The 15,038-nt window shown below is 43.3% G+C and overlaps 1 protein-coding gene across 3 annotated transcripts in view; it reads left to right on the top strand.

Annotated features, from left to right (window-relative positions):
• The window catches only part of snap47 (synaptosome associated protein 47), a 61,512-nt gene that overhangs the window by 30,469 nt on the left and 16,005 nt on the right, over positions 1-15,038 (top strand). Inside the window, exon 5 of one of the 3 annotated variants that reach the window (XR_007261976.1) lies at positions 12,260-12,320. The exons of 1 other annotated variant lie outside the window; for it this stretch is intronic. Coding sequence is in view for 1 of the 2 variants with exons in the window: in XM_048596085.1 (XP_048452042.1) it covers positions 14,411-14,523 (113 nt within the window). In the remaining variant the exon portion in view is untranslated. Of the gene's footprint in view, positions 1-12,259; positions 12,321-14,410; positions 14,524-15,038 lie in introns of those variants that run through there. One more of the 3 variants, XM_048596085.1, reaches the window with a different exon arrangement.

The following is a 15,038-nucleotide window of genomic DNA, read 5'->3' as shown; positions in this document are numbered from 1 at the left end:
AGAAAAACAGTATTATTTAAATGGAGATATATTGGGAAATGTAGATGTAGAAAAGGATTTGGGCATCCTTGTATACCAGTTCAGTAAAAGTAAACAAGCCGGTTCAGCGAGCGTTAGGAAGGTAAATAGTATATCATAGCATGACAATGAGAGCTCAGTGTCGGCTTACTGTCATTATACAGGGCCTTGATAAGACTGAACTTGGAGTATTATGTGCAGTTTTGGCCTCCCTATCTGAGAAAGGACGTGCTTGCCATAGAAGGAGTGTAGTGAAGATTTACTAAGCTGATACCAGGGATGGCAGGATTGTCAAATGAGGAAAGATTGGTTCAACTGGACCTGTATTCACCAGAGATTAGATGAAATTGAGGGGATCTAATTGAAACAAGTAGAATTCTAACCGGGTTTGAAAGACATAGATGCAAGGGGGAATGTTTCCCCTGGTTTGAAGTCTAGAACCAGGGTGGGTGGAGGGGTGGGGGTCACAGCCTCAGTATACAGAGTGCACTATTTAGACTGAGGAAACATTTCTTCACTCAGGGTGGTCACCCCATGAAATTTACTACCACTGAAGGCTGCGAAGACTGGGCCATTGAGTATATTCAAGAAAGAGATTGATAATTTTTTAGATATTAAAGGCATCAATGGATACAGTGTGAAATCAGGAATTTGGCATTGAAATAAAGGATCAGGCATGATCATGTTGTATGGCTGAAACAAACTCGAATGGCCTATTCCTGCCATTACGTTTTACAATATATATTTATTATGTTATCAACTCTGCTTGCTGCATCCTCAATTAACTCTTTCCTTTCACGAAATCAGGTTGACTCTGATTGTTTTAAGCTTTCCAAAAGTCGTCCTATTGCTTTGTTAATGGTGGATTTAGCATTTCCCAAATGACAGACATTAGGCTAACTGGTTTATCGATTCCTGCTTTCTGGCTCCCTTTCTTCTTGAACAGGGGCGTCGCAGCTCTCCTTCCTAAGTAACTGGTGCCAGTGCTCCATGAATCGGAACCCATTTTTCCCGCATTAATTTTTGAGCAATGCATTTACCTGTCTAACGTTAGTCACCCTGTGCCAATTTGCACATGGCTCAGGGAATAATCCTGAGATTATAAATCTTGTAGTTTCTACTTTGTAATTTAGCCTGAGCTGCTGGGCAGTCTCTCAGCAGAATCTCTTTCCTGTTCCTTTCAATGTTGGCAACTATGTGGGCCATGACAACTAGACACTCCCACTACCCCTTTGAGTTCCTCTCTAGCTCAGAAGAGATGACCTGAGCTTTGGCTCATGGTATGAAACACAGCCTTTTGGACTCGGCCTTTGCTGTAGAGAACAATATCTACTCCCCTAACTGTGTTATTTCCTGTTACATTACTACATTTCTTCCCCTGTTCGCCACTTGAATAGAGTCTTGTAATGTCCTCCCTGCCCTCTTCTACAAGATGGGCCGAATGGTCTAGTTCTGCTCCTATGCCTTATGGTCTTCTGGAAACAAGAACCTTGTAACCTGTTAACAAGGGCTGAGGCTATTCGCAAGCTAAATTCTGGATCCCAATACCTGCATCACTTGCAGTCACACCCTACTGTTCCTGACGATGGACTAAAGTAGAGCCTTTTTGAATTTGCCCCATCAAAGTTGTTGATAATTTTTAAAAACCTCCAGACAAAACTGATCTTTGGGAAGAATCTTAGAGGTTTGATGACGTGGGCAATGGTGAGATTTGTGGCAGAATTGAACAAAAAGTCCAGTGAGACCCATAACGTCAGGATCATCATGCTCCATACTTCATGTTAGGCAGCAGTAGTTTTCAAACTGGGGGGATTATTGCTTGTGAAATGATTTATGGACCAACTTGCTTAACATTCAGCTGTTTATCTTACCAAATGCACTGAACAAGTTCGACATTGATAAAACTTGACATGGAAACCAGAGTGGATAATCATTGTGAGATAACATGGTGTAGAGCTGGATGAACACAGCAGGCCAAGCAGCATCAGAGGAGCAGGAAAGCTGACGTTTCGGGCCGAGACCCTCCTTCAGAAATTGGGGAGGGTAAGGGGGTTCTGAAATAAATAGGGAGAGAGTGGGAGGCGGATAGAAGATGGATAGAGGAGAAGATAGGTGGAGAGGAAACAGACAGGTCAAAGAGGCGGGGATGGAGCCAGTAAAGGTGAGTATAGGTGGGGAGTTAGGGAGGGGATAGGTCAGTCCAGGGAGGACGGACAGGTCAAGGGGACGGGATGAGGTTAGTAGGTGGGGGAGGGGGGGGGGGCTTGAGGTGGGAGGAGGGGATAGGTGGGAGGAAGAACAGGTTAGGGAGGCGGGGACGAGCTGGACTGATTTTGGGATGCAGTAGGGGGAAGGGAGATTTTGAAGCTTGTGAAGTCCACATTGATACCATTGGGCTGCAGGGTTCCCAAGCGGAATATGAGTTGCTGTTCCTGCAACCTTCTGGTGGCATCGTTGTGGCACTGCAGGAGGCCCAGGATGGACATGTCGTCTGCGGAATGGGAGGGGGAGTTGAAATGGTTCGCGACTGGGCCTCCTGCAGTGCCACCCGAAGGTTGCAGGAACAGCAACTCATATTCCGCTTGGGAACCCTGCAGCCCAATTGTATCAATGTGGATTTCACAAGCTTCAAAATCTCCCCTCCCCCTACTGCATCCCAAAATCAGTCCAGCTCGTCCCCGCCTCCCTAACCTGTTCTTCCTCCCACCTATCCCCTCCTCCCACCTCAAGCCCCACCCCCATCTCCTACCTACTAACCTCATCCCGTCCCCTTGACCTGTCCGTCCTCCCTGGACTGACCTATCCCCTTCCTAACTCCCCACCTACACTGACCTTTACTGGCTCCATCCCCGCCTCTTTGACCTGTCTGTCTCCTCTCCACCTATCTTCTATCCGCCTCCCCCTCTCTCCCTAGTTATTTCAGAACACCCTTCCCCTCCCCCATTTCTGAAGAAGGGTCTAGGCCCGAAACGTCAGCCTTCCTGCTCCTCTGATGCTGCTTGGCCTGCTGTGTTCATCCAGCTCTACACCTTGTTATCTCGGATTCTCCAGCATCTGCAGTTCCTACTATTTCTGGATAATTATTGTATTTCCTTTGCCAATTGCTCTGAAGGACCTCCATATGGTTTACGACCAGCACACATCACAGAGCACCATCCAAGCAGACCAGCTGCATGCACTCCATATCCATATCCATTGACATTGGTATCTGGCATTTGTCACTCCTTCATGACTATCAAAGTACTTCTTCTAACCATTTGCAGACCTCTTGAAAGCACAGATTGATACTGCAGAGTGCACACAGGTGACTAGCATTGAAAAGCCACAGCAGGGACACCTTGTGTGCAGGAACAGGCACCTAGTTGAAGGGTTTGACCAAGCTTTATCTCGGGGCTGCTTTCTTGGTGTTATTGTGCTCAGTCACATGCCTTGCCTGTTAGCACATGGCACTTTAGCCAGTGCCAAAGGCTAACAGTATTGTCATATTGATGTCATAGAGTCATACAACACGGAAACAAACACTTCAGTCCAAATCATCCATGCTAATCAAATTTCCCAAACTAAACCGGTCCCATTTGCCTGTGTTTGGCCCGTATCCCTTTAAACCTTTCCTATTCATGTACCTGTCCAAATATCTTTTAAATGTTGTAACTTTACCTGCATCTACCACTTCCTCTGGTACTTTATTCCATATGTGCACCACTTGTGAAAAGTCGCCCCTCAAGTCCCTTTAAAATCTTCCTCTCTCACCTTAAACCTATGCCCCCTAGTTTTGAACTCCCTATTCCTAGGTAAAAGACCTTTGCTATTCACCTTTATGTATGCCTCTGATGATTTTATGAACCTCTACAAGCTCACCCCTCCACTTTCTACACTCCAGGGAGAAAAGTCCCAGCCTGTCCCAATAACTCAAACCCTTCGGTCTCGGGAACATCCTTGTAAATCTTTTCTGCACCCTTTCCAATTTACCAACATCCTTCTTAAAGTAGGGTGACCAGAACTGTACACAGTACTCCAAAAGTGACCTCATTAGTGTTCTGTACAGCTGCAACATGACGTTTCAACTCCTATACTCAGTGCTCTGACCAATGAAGGCAAGCGTACCAAACACCACCTTCACCACCCTGTCTACCTGTGATGCTACTTTGAAGGAACTATGCATCTGAACCCCTAGGTCTCTCTGTTTGACAGCACTACCAAGGCCCTATCATTAACTCTACCAGTCCTCCCCTTGTTCATCTGACCAAAACGCAATACCTTGCGTTTATCCAAATTAAACTCCATTTGCCACTCCTCAGCACATTGGCCCAATAGATCACGATCCCTTTGAAATCTTAGATAACCTTCACTGTCCATTAGACTACCAGTTTTGGACAAATTTAACAACCAGGCCTCCTATATTTTCATCCAAATCGTTTATATAAGTGATGAACAACAGTGGACCCAGCACAAATCCCTGCAGAACATGGCTGCTCACAGGCCTCCAGTCCGAAAAACAACCCTCTACCACTGCCCTCTGTCTCCCCCTGTGAAGCATTTTTTTACATCTAATTGGCAAGCTCTCCGTGAATCACATGGTGACCTAACTGTACTAATTAGCCTACCAGCTGGAACATTGTCACAAATTTTCCTGAAGTCGACATAGACAACATGTACTGCTCTGCCCTCGTCTATCTTTTTCATCATGTCCTCAAAAATCTCAATCAAGTTTGAGAGACACGGTTTTCTATGCACAAAGCCATGCTGACTCTCTGTAATTGATCCTTGACTCTCCAACTGCATGCAAATCCTATCTCTCCAACAACTTGCCCATTGCTAATGTCAGACTCACAGGCCGATAGTTCCCAGCCTTCTCCTTACAACCTTTATTAAAAAAAAGCATAACATTAGCCGCCCTCAAGTCCTCCAGCACCTCACTGTGGTTGTAGATGATACAAATATCTGCTACGGGCCCTGCAATTTCCTCCCAAGCTTCCCACAACGCCTTGGGATACACTGACAATTTTGCGGAGATTTATCCACCTTTATATTTTCTAAAACCTCCAGCACCACCTCTTCTGTGATGTGGACAGTTTTCAAGACATCAATATTTTATTCCCCGAGTTCCCTAGCCTCCATGTCTTTCTCCAAAGTAAATACTGGTACGAAATATTCATTTAATATCTCTCTCATCTACTGGAGTTCCACACATAGATGGCATCCTTGATTCTTAAGGGGCCCTATTCTCTCCCTAGTTGCTCTTTTAATGTACTTGCAGAATCTCTTTGGATTATCCTTTAACTTATCTGCAAAGGCTATCTCCCATCCCATTTTTACCTTCCTGATTTCCCTCTTAAGAATGCCCCTACACCTCTTATACTCTTCAAGAGATTTGCTTAATCCCATTTGTCTATACCTAACGTTTGCCAATTTATTCTTGATCAGAACCTCAATTATTTTTCCTTCATTGTTCCCTGCTCCTACTAGCCTTACCCTCCTCTCTAACTAGGAACATACTGCCTCTGAACTCCTTATCTCACTTCTGAAAGCCTCCCACTTGCTAGTCATCCCTTTACCAAAGAATAGACCATTTCAATCAAAGTTCCTGTTTCATGCCTTCAAAATTGGCCTTACTCAAATTAAGAACTTTAAGTTTTATGCAAGTTTTATACTTGTCCATAACTATTCCAAAGCTAATAGAATTATGGTCACTGGTCCCAAAGTGCTCCCCCACTAACACAGCAGTCATTTGCTCTGCTTTATTTCCCAAGAGAAAGTCAAGCTTTGTTCCTTCTCTAGAAGCTACATCTACATATTGATAAAGAAAATTTTCTTAAACACATTTAACAAATTCCTCCCTATCCAAGCCCTTAACAATATGGCAGTCCCAGTCTATGTTTGAAAACTTAAAAGCCCCTTCCATTACATCCCTATTATTCTTATACAGATCTGAGATCTTGCTTCATATTTGCTGAAGGTCAAAAATCATACGACACCAGGTTTTAGTCCAACAGGTTTATTTGAGAACGCAAGCTTTTAAAGCTCAGCTCCTTGCTCAGGCACAGTGTGTGAGAGAGTGTATGAGATACAGAATTTATAAGCAGAAAGTTAACAGCCCTAAAACTGGCTGCCTCTTGTTGAATCTTTAATCAGTTAGGAAGGAGACTACTGATTAAAAAAACAAAATCTAGATTCCTTTCAAGTCACTGTCCTGAGATAAAGGTTTTATCAATGTATACAAGAGGTGACATCTCAGGTCAGACAATGCATTTTAGGTGTGAGGTCTTGTTTAGAATCTGTCTGTGTTTTAAACTGGGGTCAGGTTTTTTTGAGTAAAACAATGTATCTGCAACTACACAAACATCTTGGATGAAATAATTTGCGTGTGTGTGTGTGTGTGTGAGTGAGTTTAAGAGAGAGAGAGAGCACACACGCGCATGTGCATGTGCATGTGTTTGAGTGGGTGAGTGGGCAAGTGTGTGTGAGAGCAAGTGTGTGTGTGGGAGTACATTGTGCGGTGGGGTCGCCTGTTGTGCGAGTCAAGGGTCTAGTCAGTCATTTCTAGAGGCTGCTTGTTGTAGTATTTCAGTGGGATCTTTATCTAAAGAAGTTGGAAATGAAGGTTGGCAGGAGAGGGTGGAACAGGTATTTGCTGAAGTTGGGGACAAGGATAGTAATGGGGAAGATACTCAGTGTAAATTGGGTGGGGTACACAGTATCATATGGGGGTATGGGAGATTGCTTTGGTAGCAGTGATCACCGCTGATGCCTCCATAGGAAGAACTTAGAGACCATAAGACATAGGAGCAGAAATTAGGCCATTTAGTCATGGCTTATAAGTTTCGCAGCCCCATTCCATAGAATAGAATCCCTACAGTGTGGAAACAGGTCTTTTGGCCCAACAAGTCCACACCGACCCTCAGACCATCCCACCCATTCTCCCCGTAACCCTTAACCCCCCTTGACAATTTAGAACTTATCTATCTCTGTCTTAAATATACGCAATGACCTGGCCTCCGCAGCCTTCTGAGGCAATGAGTTCCACAGATTCACCACTCTCTGGCTGAAGAAGTTTCTCCTTATCTCCATTCTAAAAGGTTTTCCTTTTACTCTAAGGCTGTATCCTTGGGTCCTAGTCTCTCCTACCAATGGAAACATCTTCCCAACATCCAGTCTGTCCAGGCATTCAGTTTTTGTAAGTTTCAGTTAGATTCCCTCTCATCCTTCTAAACTCCATTGAGTATAGACTTAGAATGCTCAAACGTTCCTCAAATGTTAAGCTTTTCATTGCTGGGACCACTCTCATGAACCTCCCCTAAACCTGCTCCAGGGCCAGTACATCCATTGGCTCTCCTTGGTCTAACCTACCCGTTACTTCCTCAAAGAATTCTAACAGATTCGTCAGACATGACCTGCCCTTGTTGAAACCATGCTGACCTTGCCCTATTTTACTATACACTTCCAAGTATTCAGAAATCTCATCCTTCACAATGGATTCCAAAATCTTACCCATGACCGAGGTTAGGCTAATAGGCTTGTAATTTTCAGTCTTTTGCCTTACTCTCTTTTTAAACAGGGGTGTCACGTTAGCGATTTTCCAGTCCTCTGGGACCCTCCCTGACTCTAGTGGTTCCTGAAAGGTCACCACTAATGCCTCCACTATCTCTTCAGCTATCTCCTTTAGAACTCTGGGGTGTAGTCCATCTGGTCCTGGTCATTTATCCATCTTCAGGCCATTCAGTTTTTCTAGCACCTTCTTCTTGGTGATGGCCACTATCCTCGGGTCTGCCCCCTGACACTCTCGAAATTTTGGGATATTACTCGTGACTTCGTCATGAAGACTGAAGCGAAGTAATTATTCAGTTCCTCAGCCATTTCCTTGTTCCCCAGTACTATCTTTTCAGCATCATTTTCCAGCTGTCCAATGTCCACTTTTGCCTCTCTTTTGCCCTTTTAGATAGCTAAAGAAACTCTTACAGTCTTCCTTTATATTACTGGCTAGCTTACCTTCATATTTAATCTTCTCCCTCCTTTCTTTTTTTGTTGCCCTCTGGTTTTTGTAAGCTTCCCAATCCTTTGGTTTCCCACTGCCCTTTGCCACACTTTATGCTTTCTCTTTTGCTTTTATGCTATCCCTGAGTTCCCTTGTCAGCCATGGTTGTCTCATCCTCCCTTTAGTATGTTTCTTTTTCCTAAGGATGAATTTTTGCTGTGTCTGCTGAATTACTCCCGGAAACTCCTGCCATTGCTGTTCCACTGTCTTTCCTGCTCGGGCTAGCCTGCTAGGCTTTCCCAGTCATTTCTGCCCAGCTCCTCCCTCATGCCTCGGTAGTTGCCTTTAGTCAGCTGTAATACCATTGCCTCTGATTCTATCTTTTCCCTCTCAAACTTCAGAGTAAATTCAATCATATTATGATCACTGCTTCCTAAGGGTTTTCACCTTAAGCTCCCTTATCAAGTCTGCCTCTTTGCACAACACTAAATCCAGTATTGCTTCTTCCCTACTGGGCTCCACCACAAGCTGCTCCAAAAAACCATCTCGTAGACATTCCACAAATTCCTTTTCTTGCAATCCACTATCAACCTGATTTTCCCAGTCCCCCATGATCACCATAACTTTGCCTTTCTTGCGCATCTTTTCTGCCTCCTGGTCTATCTTGCACTCCAGCTCCTGACTACTGTTTGGAGGCCTGTACATAACTCCAACTATGGTTATTTTACTTTTGCGGTTCCTCAATTCTACCCACACAGATTCTACACCATCTGATCCTACTTTGTTTCTTACTGTTGATTTAATTTCATTTCTTACTAATAACGAAACCCCACTCTCTCTGCCCACCTGCCTATCTTTTCGATAGGATGTACGTCCTTGGATATTCTGTTCCCAATCCTGATCCCCTTGCAGCCACGTCTCCGTGATGCCCACCATGTCATACCTGCCACAAGCTCATTTACCTTATTTCTTATACTGCGTGCATTCAGAAATAACACCTTCAGTCCTGTCTTAACTGTCCCTCTTCTCGCTGTAATTTGTTTGTCCAGTGTGCTTGAAGTTTGATTCCTCACCCTTTCCAAGCACTCAGTCTAATTGTGTCTGTGCAGGGGACTTTAATAACCTCTCCTTTCCTGTCATTTCTTTCGTATTTTTCCACGCAGTTTAATCTACCCCTACAGATGTTAACCTACTGTTTTGTTTCCTACTGGGGTAAGTTTTACCCTCCCTCAACCCCACTTTCCAGTTTAAAGTCCTGTTGACCAGCCTATTTACCCTTTTCGCTCGAACGTTTGTCTCAGCTCGGTTCAGGTGGAGACCGTCCCATCGGTAGAGATCCCTCCTGTTCCAATACTGATGTCAGTGCCCCATTAGCCATGTGTTTATTTCACTTATTCTTGTGTCCCTATGCCAATTTGCTCGTGGCTTGGGCAGTAACCTGGAGATTATAACCCTTGAGGACCTGCTCTTTAATTTGGTCCCTAGCTCCTGATAATCCCCGAACAAGTCCTCTTTCATAATCTTGCCTATGTTGTTTGTTCCGACATGGACCACAACAACTGAATCTTCCCACTCCCTTGCCAATATCCTTTCAAGCCGGTAAGAGATATCCCTTACCCTAGCACCGGACAGGCAACACACCGTGCAAGACTCTCGATCCTGTTTACAAAGGATACTGTCTATTCCCCTAATTATAGAATCCCCGACAACCGCCACTTGTCTTTTTGCTCCCCCCTCTTGAATGGCCTCCTGTGCCACAGTACAGTGGTCAGTTGGTTCGTCCTCCCTTCAGCCCTTTTCCTCATTCACACAGGGAGTAAGTACCTTGTACCTGTTGGTCAAGGTCAAGAGCTGAGGCTCCTCTGTCCCTGACTGCAGGATCCCTCTGCCTGCCCCGCTTGCAGTCACCCCTTGCTGTCCCTGGCCACTGACAGATTAAGTACCACAAATTCAATCAGGTATGACTGCCTCCTGAAACACAGCATCCAGGTACTTCTCCCCTTCCTGAATGTACTGCGGTGTTTGAAGCTCCGATTCCAGCTCATCAACTCTGAGCCGAAGTTCCTCAAGCAACCAACACTTACTGCAGATGTAGTCACCGCCGTTCGCAATGGGATCAGCCAGCTCCCACATCATACAACTACAACACATCACCTGTCCAGCCATTTCTACTTAGTTAATTACTTTATTAATTTATACAATTTTCTTATAATGTCTAGGCCAAAGAGGAGCAGGGTGGAAATCATTGAGGTGTAATGCTGGGCTTCAGGGATGAGGGAACATAGTTGTAGGCCAATGTGTGCTCTTCACATGGGGGGAGCATGCATGGAAATGGGCTCTTGGCTGGTATAAGATGAAAGGGGACATGAAGGTTTTGAGCTTTTTTGGGGAGGGGTGTTCCTGGCCACCAGGTGTGACCCATTGCTGATGTTGTCCATCGTGAGCTGCAATCCCTGCCGTCACTTTCCGTTCCCTGGCTGTGAAGTGCTACTAGAAAATGCGTGGGACGTTGCCATGCTGGGTAGAGTAAGTGTCACTTTGATGGGCAAAAGCACAAGATCCATGTTCAGTAGATGCTAGGACATTGAAGGGACAACTACATGAATTTGCAAAACTGTTTGGATGGTGTTGTTCAAAGACCCGTGGTAAATTTCTCCAGCACTCTTGTAGGTGGTACTCGCTGCAGTGGCTGAATATTGGCGGTGGAGAGTGTGGATCTTTGTGGATATGGTGCCAATCATGTGGGCTGCTCTGTCATAACTGGTGTCAAGCTTCTTGAGTGTTTTGGAGCTGCACTCACCTAGGCAAGTAGGAAGTATTCCATCACACTCCTGACTTGCACCTTGTAGGCGGTGGACAGGCTTTGGGGGCCAGGAGGTGAGTTATTTGCTAAAGGATTTTTAGCCTCTGACCTGCGTTGTAGTCACAGTATTCATATGGCTAGTGCAGTTCAGTTTCTGGTCAATGGAAACCTGAAGGATATTTGGGGATTAAATCATAGTAACGCTACTAAATGTCAAAGGATAATGGTTAGACTCTTTCTCATTGGAGATGGCCATTACCTGGAATTGTGTGGTGCAAATGTTCCCTGCCACTTTTCACCCCAAATCTGAGTATTGCCTAGTGTTGCTGCGTTTGGACTGCTTCAGAATCTGAAGAGTAGCAAATGGCTAAACATTGTGCAATCATCACCAAGCATCCCTACTTCTGATTTTATGGAGGGAAAGTGAAACAGCTGGTGATGATTGACAAGATACTCCCTGAGGAACTTCTGCAGAAGAATGGAGATGATTGTCCTCCAACACTACAACCGTATTCCTGTATGTCAAGTATTGTTCCAACCAGAGGATTTTCCCACAATTCATATTGGCAGCAGTTTTGCTAGGGTTGTTTGATAACGAAACTTAGTTAAATGCGGCTTGATGACAACGGCAGTCATTCTTACCCTACCTCTGGAGTTCAGCTGTTCTGTCCATGTTTGAACTGAGGTTGTAATGAGGTCAAGAGTTGAGTGGCCCTGGCAGAACCGGAACTGGGCATCAGCGATTGTTAAATAAGTGCTGTTTGACAGCATTGTTGATGACACATTTCATTGTTTTACCAGTGCTTGATAGTAGGCTCATGATGGTGATTGAACAGGTGGTATTCATCCTTTGTGTGTACAGGACATACCTGAACAATTTTCCATATTGCTGGATAGATGCCAGTGTTGCAGATGTACTGGAATAGCTTGACTAGGTGTGCAAAAAGCGATATGTGTATATGGCTTCAGTACTATTGCCAGAATGTTGTCAGGGTCCACATCCTTTGAAGGATCCAGTGCCTCCAGCCATTCTTTTTGGTATTATGTGGTGTGTGTTGAATTGGCTGAAGATTGGCACCTGTGATGCTGCAGACCTCTGGAGGAGGCTGAGATAGATCATCCACTTGGCATTTCTGCGTGAAGATTGTAATGAACATTTTCAGTGTGATGTGACTACAGAAACTGGCCATTTATTCAGGCATTTTCATACATTGGCTTACAAGATGAGATAAATTTCCAGACATTTGGATCCAGATTACATAGGAAAATTCAGCACCTAGAAAGACTGTGGCCAATCTGTCCTGCTCCAAAAACCTCTTTCTATTAATTAATGATCCCTTCAAATATCCATCTTCAATTTTTTTTTCCTGCACACATTTTCCACACGCTGTGTAATTGTCTAAACTATCTGTAGTTCAGGTTTTTGAAAATATTAACAACATCATTGGGATCTGATTTCTCTGTAGCTTCAAGAACCCTCTGTAATATATACCCTGAACCTTCTACAGAAACAATGTGGGCTTGGACTTTGGATATGAAAAAGAAAGGTAGATATTTGAAAAAAAAACAGATAAAGTAACTAAAGGCATAATTAAAGAAGTAGTTGACCTTTGAACTTGAGTAAGATGCAACAACACCTAGAATATGAGTAGTGCATAAATGTTCAATCTTGGGGGAGCATGTAGGGTTGGAGTAGGTTGAAGAAGGAGCCTCTGAAAGAAATTATAAATGGTGAGAATTGTAATATTGTTACTGTGCCAACAGAAATCAGCATGTATTAGGTAGTGGGCAAGTTGGAATTTGTACTAGACAGATCTAGGACTAGGTGACTTAAAACGAATTTAGGAACTAGGGCCAGTAGGTTCTGTAGTTACGGATGTGGTAGAAAAATATTATGATGGTATGAGTAGATGGAGTTTTGATAATGGACAACATGTGCTGTTTGAAGATCAAATATTAATACTCCTATAAAACGGAAATAGCATCAATTTTACAGTGATTCTTCACCTTAACTTTCAAAGCCATAATTCCAGTGTACTTGGGATGGATTTTGATTTAGTTTAATCATGTAACACAGGTGATAATAATTTGGCAGCCTCATTTACATTTCTTAAACTTTATTTCCATGACTTCAAATATGTGAACAATTATACAACAATCACCTTTTTGTGTAATGACATGCATATTGCAGACTGAGGTTAGGACTGTTTTCTACCCTGTTGTCATGTTTTATCCTGATTACATTGCATTTAATACCTTTGTATAGTACTACTTTGTCTAACAAAATTTACCATTCCTTATTTATAAGACCATAAGAAATGGGAACAGGAGAAGGCTGTTCAGAAAATCGAGCCTGCTGTACCATACGATAGGATTATGGTTGATCTGAAATTCCTCTCATCCATTTTCCTGCTTCTCCCTGTAATCCTTAATTTCTCTACTGATCAAGAATCTGACTATTTCAACCATAAATATACACATTGAGTCTGCCCCACAGCTCTCTGTAGCAAGGAGTTCCAAAGACGCTGAACCTGCTCAGAAGAAATTCCTCCTCATCTCAGTCTTAAATTGGCACCCCTTTATTCTGAGACTTCTCCCTTTTGGTCCTAGATTCTCCCATGAGGGAAAACATCCTGTCAGCATTTACCCTGTCAAACCCCTCAAAAATCCTATATGGTTCAATGAGATCACTGCTCATTCTTCTAAATTCCAGTGAATAGATTCCCAACCTGCTTAGCCTTTGCTCATAAGATGATCCCTCCATATGAGAGATCATTCCAGTGAACCTTCTTTCAGTTGCCTCTAATAAGATAATATCTTTCCTTAAATAAGGGAACCAAAACTGCTTTCAGCACTCCAGATGTGGTCTCACCAGCACCTTGTACAGTGTGGTAAGACTTCCCTACTCCATCCCCTTTGAAATAAGGGCCAACCTTCCATTAACCTTCCCAATTACCTGCTGCACCTGTGTGCTAGCTTCCTGTATTTCATGCACAAGTACCCGCAAGTCACTTTTGTGCTGCAGCTTTCTCTATCTAAATAATATTCGGTTCTTTTATTCTCCCTTCAAAAATGAATAACTTCCCATTTTCCATTATTTCCATTCGCCAACTTTTTTACTTGACCTATCAATATCTTTTTGTAAACTTTATGTATCCCTCTTGCAACCTGCCTTTCCATCTATTTTTGTATCATCTGCAAATTTGGCTACAGTACATTCAGTTCCTTCCTTCAAGTCGTTAATTATATTATAAACAGTTGCAGTCCTAGTACTGATGCCTGTGGGATCCCATTAGTCATGGGTCGCCAATCTGGAAAAGAACTCCTTATCTCCACTTGCTATTTCTTGCCCATTAGCCAATTCTCTATCCATTCCAATACTGTATTTGCAACACTGTGGGCTCCTATGACTAAACCTTTTGTGAGGTACTTATAGCCAACTTTCAAGTTTCTTTGCCTTTCCTCGTAACTCAGTGCTAGGAATCCATTGTTCTGGCTTTTGTTTTTGCACGCCCTTCAGAACTTGGTTATCTTCCTTCTGTCTCTGTGACTGATGCAGACACAGTCTGGTCCCAATAAATAGCAACACAAACTTGTGTTTGCATTTATTTCTGCAGCAACTGGCTTCTTGGATAGAGTTATGCATCCTGTTTCAGCAAGCGGTGGACAGATGTCTCAACAAGTGTCTGAGCAGACAGTTTCGGAGGCCGAGGCTCAAGAGCTGAGACAGGTGAGTGTGTTCTGCTCTATTTGGATATTTTTCATTTATGGGCTTAATACTATGTGATGGGCATACCCTTGAAGTTCATTGCTTGAGTAGTTTCTATTAAGTAACTGAATACATTGCACATTTTTTTGGGCCATTGTCACTTCTTTTACTATTGATCACAACTATTTCTTGGAGTTGTATATTTAGTCTAGATAAGAAAGAGGAGATGGCACAATCCAACAATGTCACGGACCATGACAAGACAATGCAATTATCTGTGACTTGTCCTCCCTGCTTGACTGTATATCTTCAATAAGTGGAGAGTCATTGCCACAATATTTCATTCTTTTGTTCAGATTTTCTCATTCTCTTTCTTGCACGTACTTTCCCTTACTCTTCCTCATTCAGTGAAATGCATGGTAAAAAGTTATTATACTCCTAGCTTTTAAGATATAAACTTTATTCAATGTGGATTCTTTTAATTTGATTTTTCCTTTTTACAAAGTGCAGAATGTTGAACAGTGTATTCAAAAACT

This window comes from Rhincodon typus, chromosome 4 (assembly GCF_021869965.1).
Source record: "Rhincodon typus isolate 14 chromosome 4, sRhiTyp1.1, whole genome shotgun sequence".
In the NCBI taxonomy this organism is placed as follows: Eukaryota; Metazoa; Chordata; class Chondrichthyes; order Orectolobiformes; family Rhincodontidae; genus Rhincodon; species Rhincodon typus.
The sequence above is the reverse complement of the archived record's forward strand: the minus strand, read 5'-3'. Positions and strand labels throughout refer to the sequence as shown.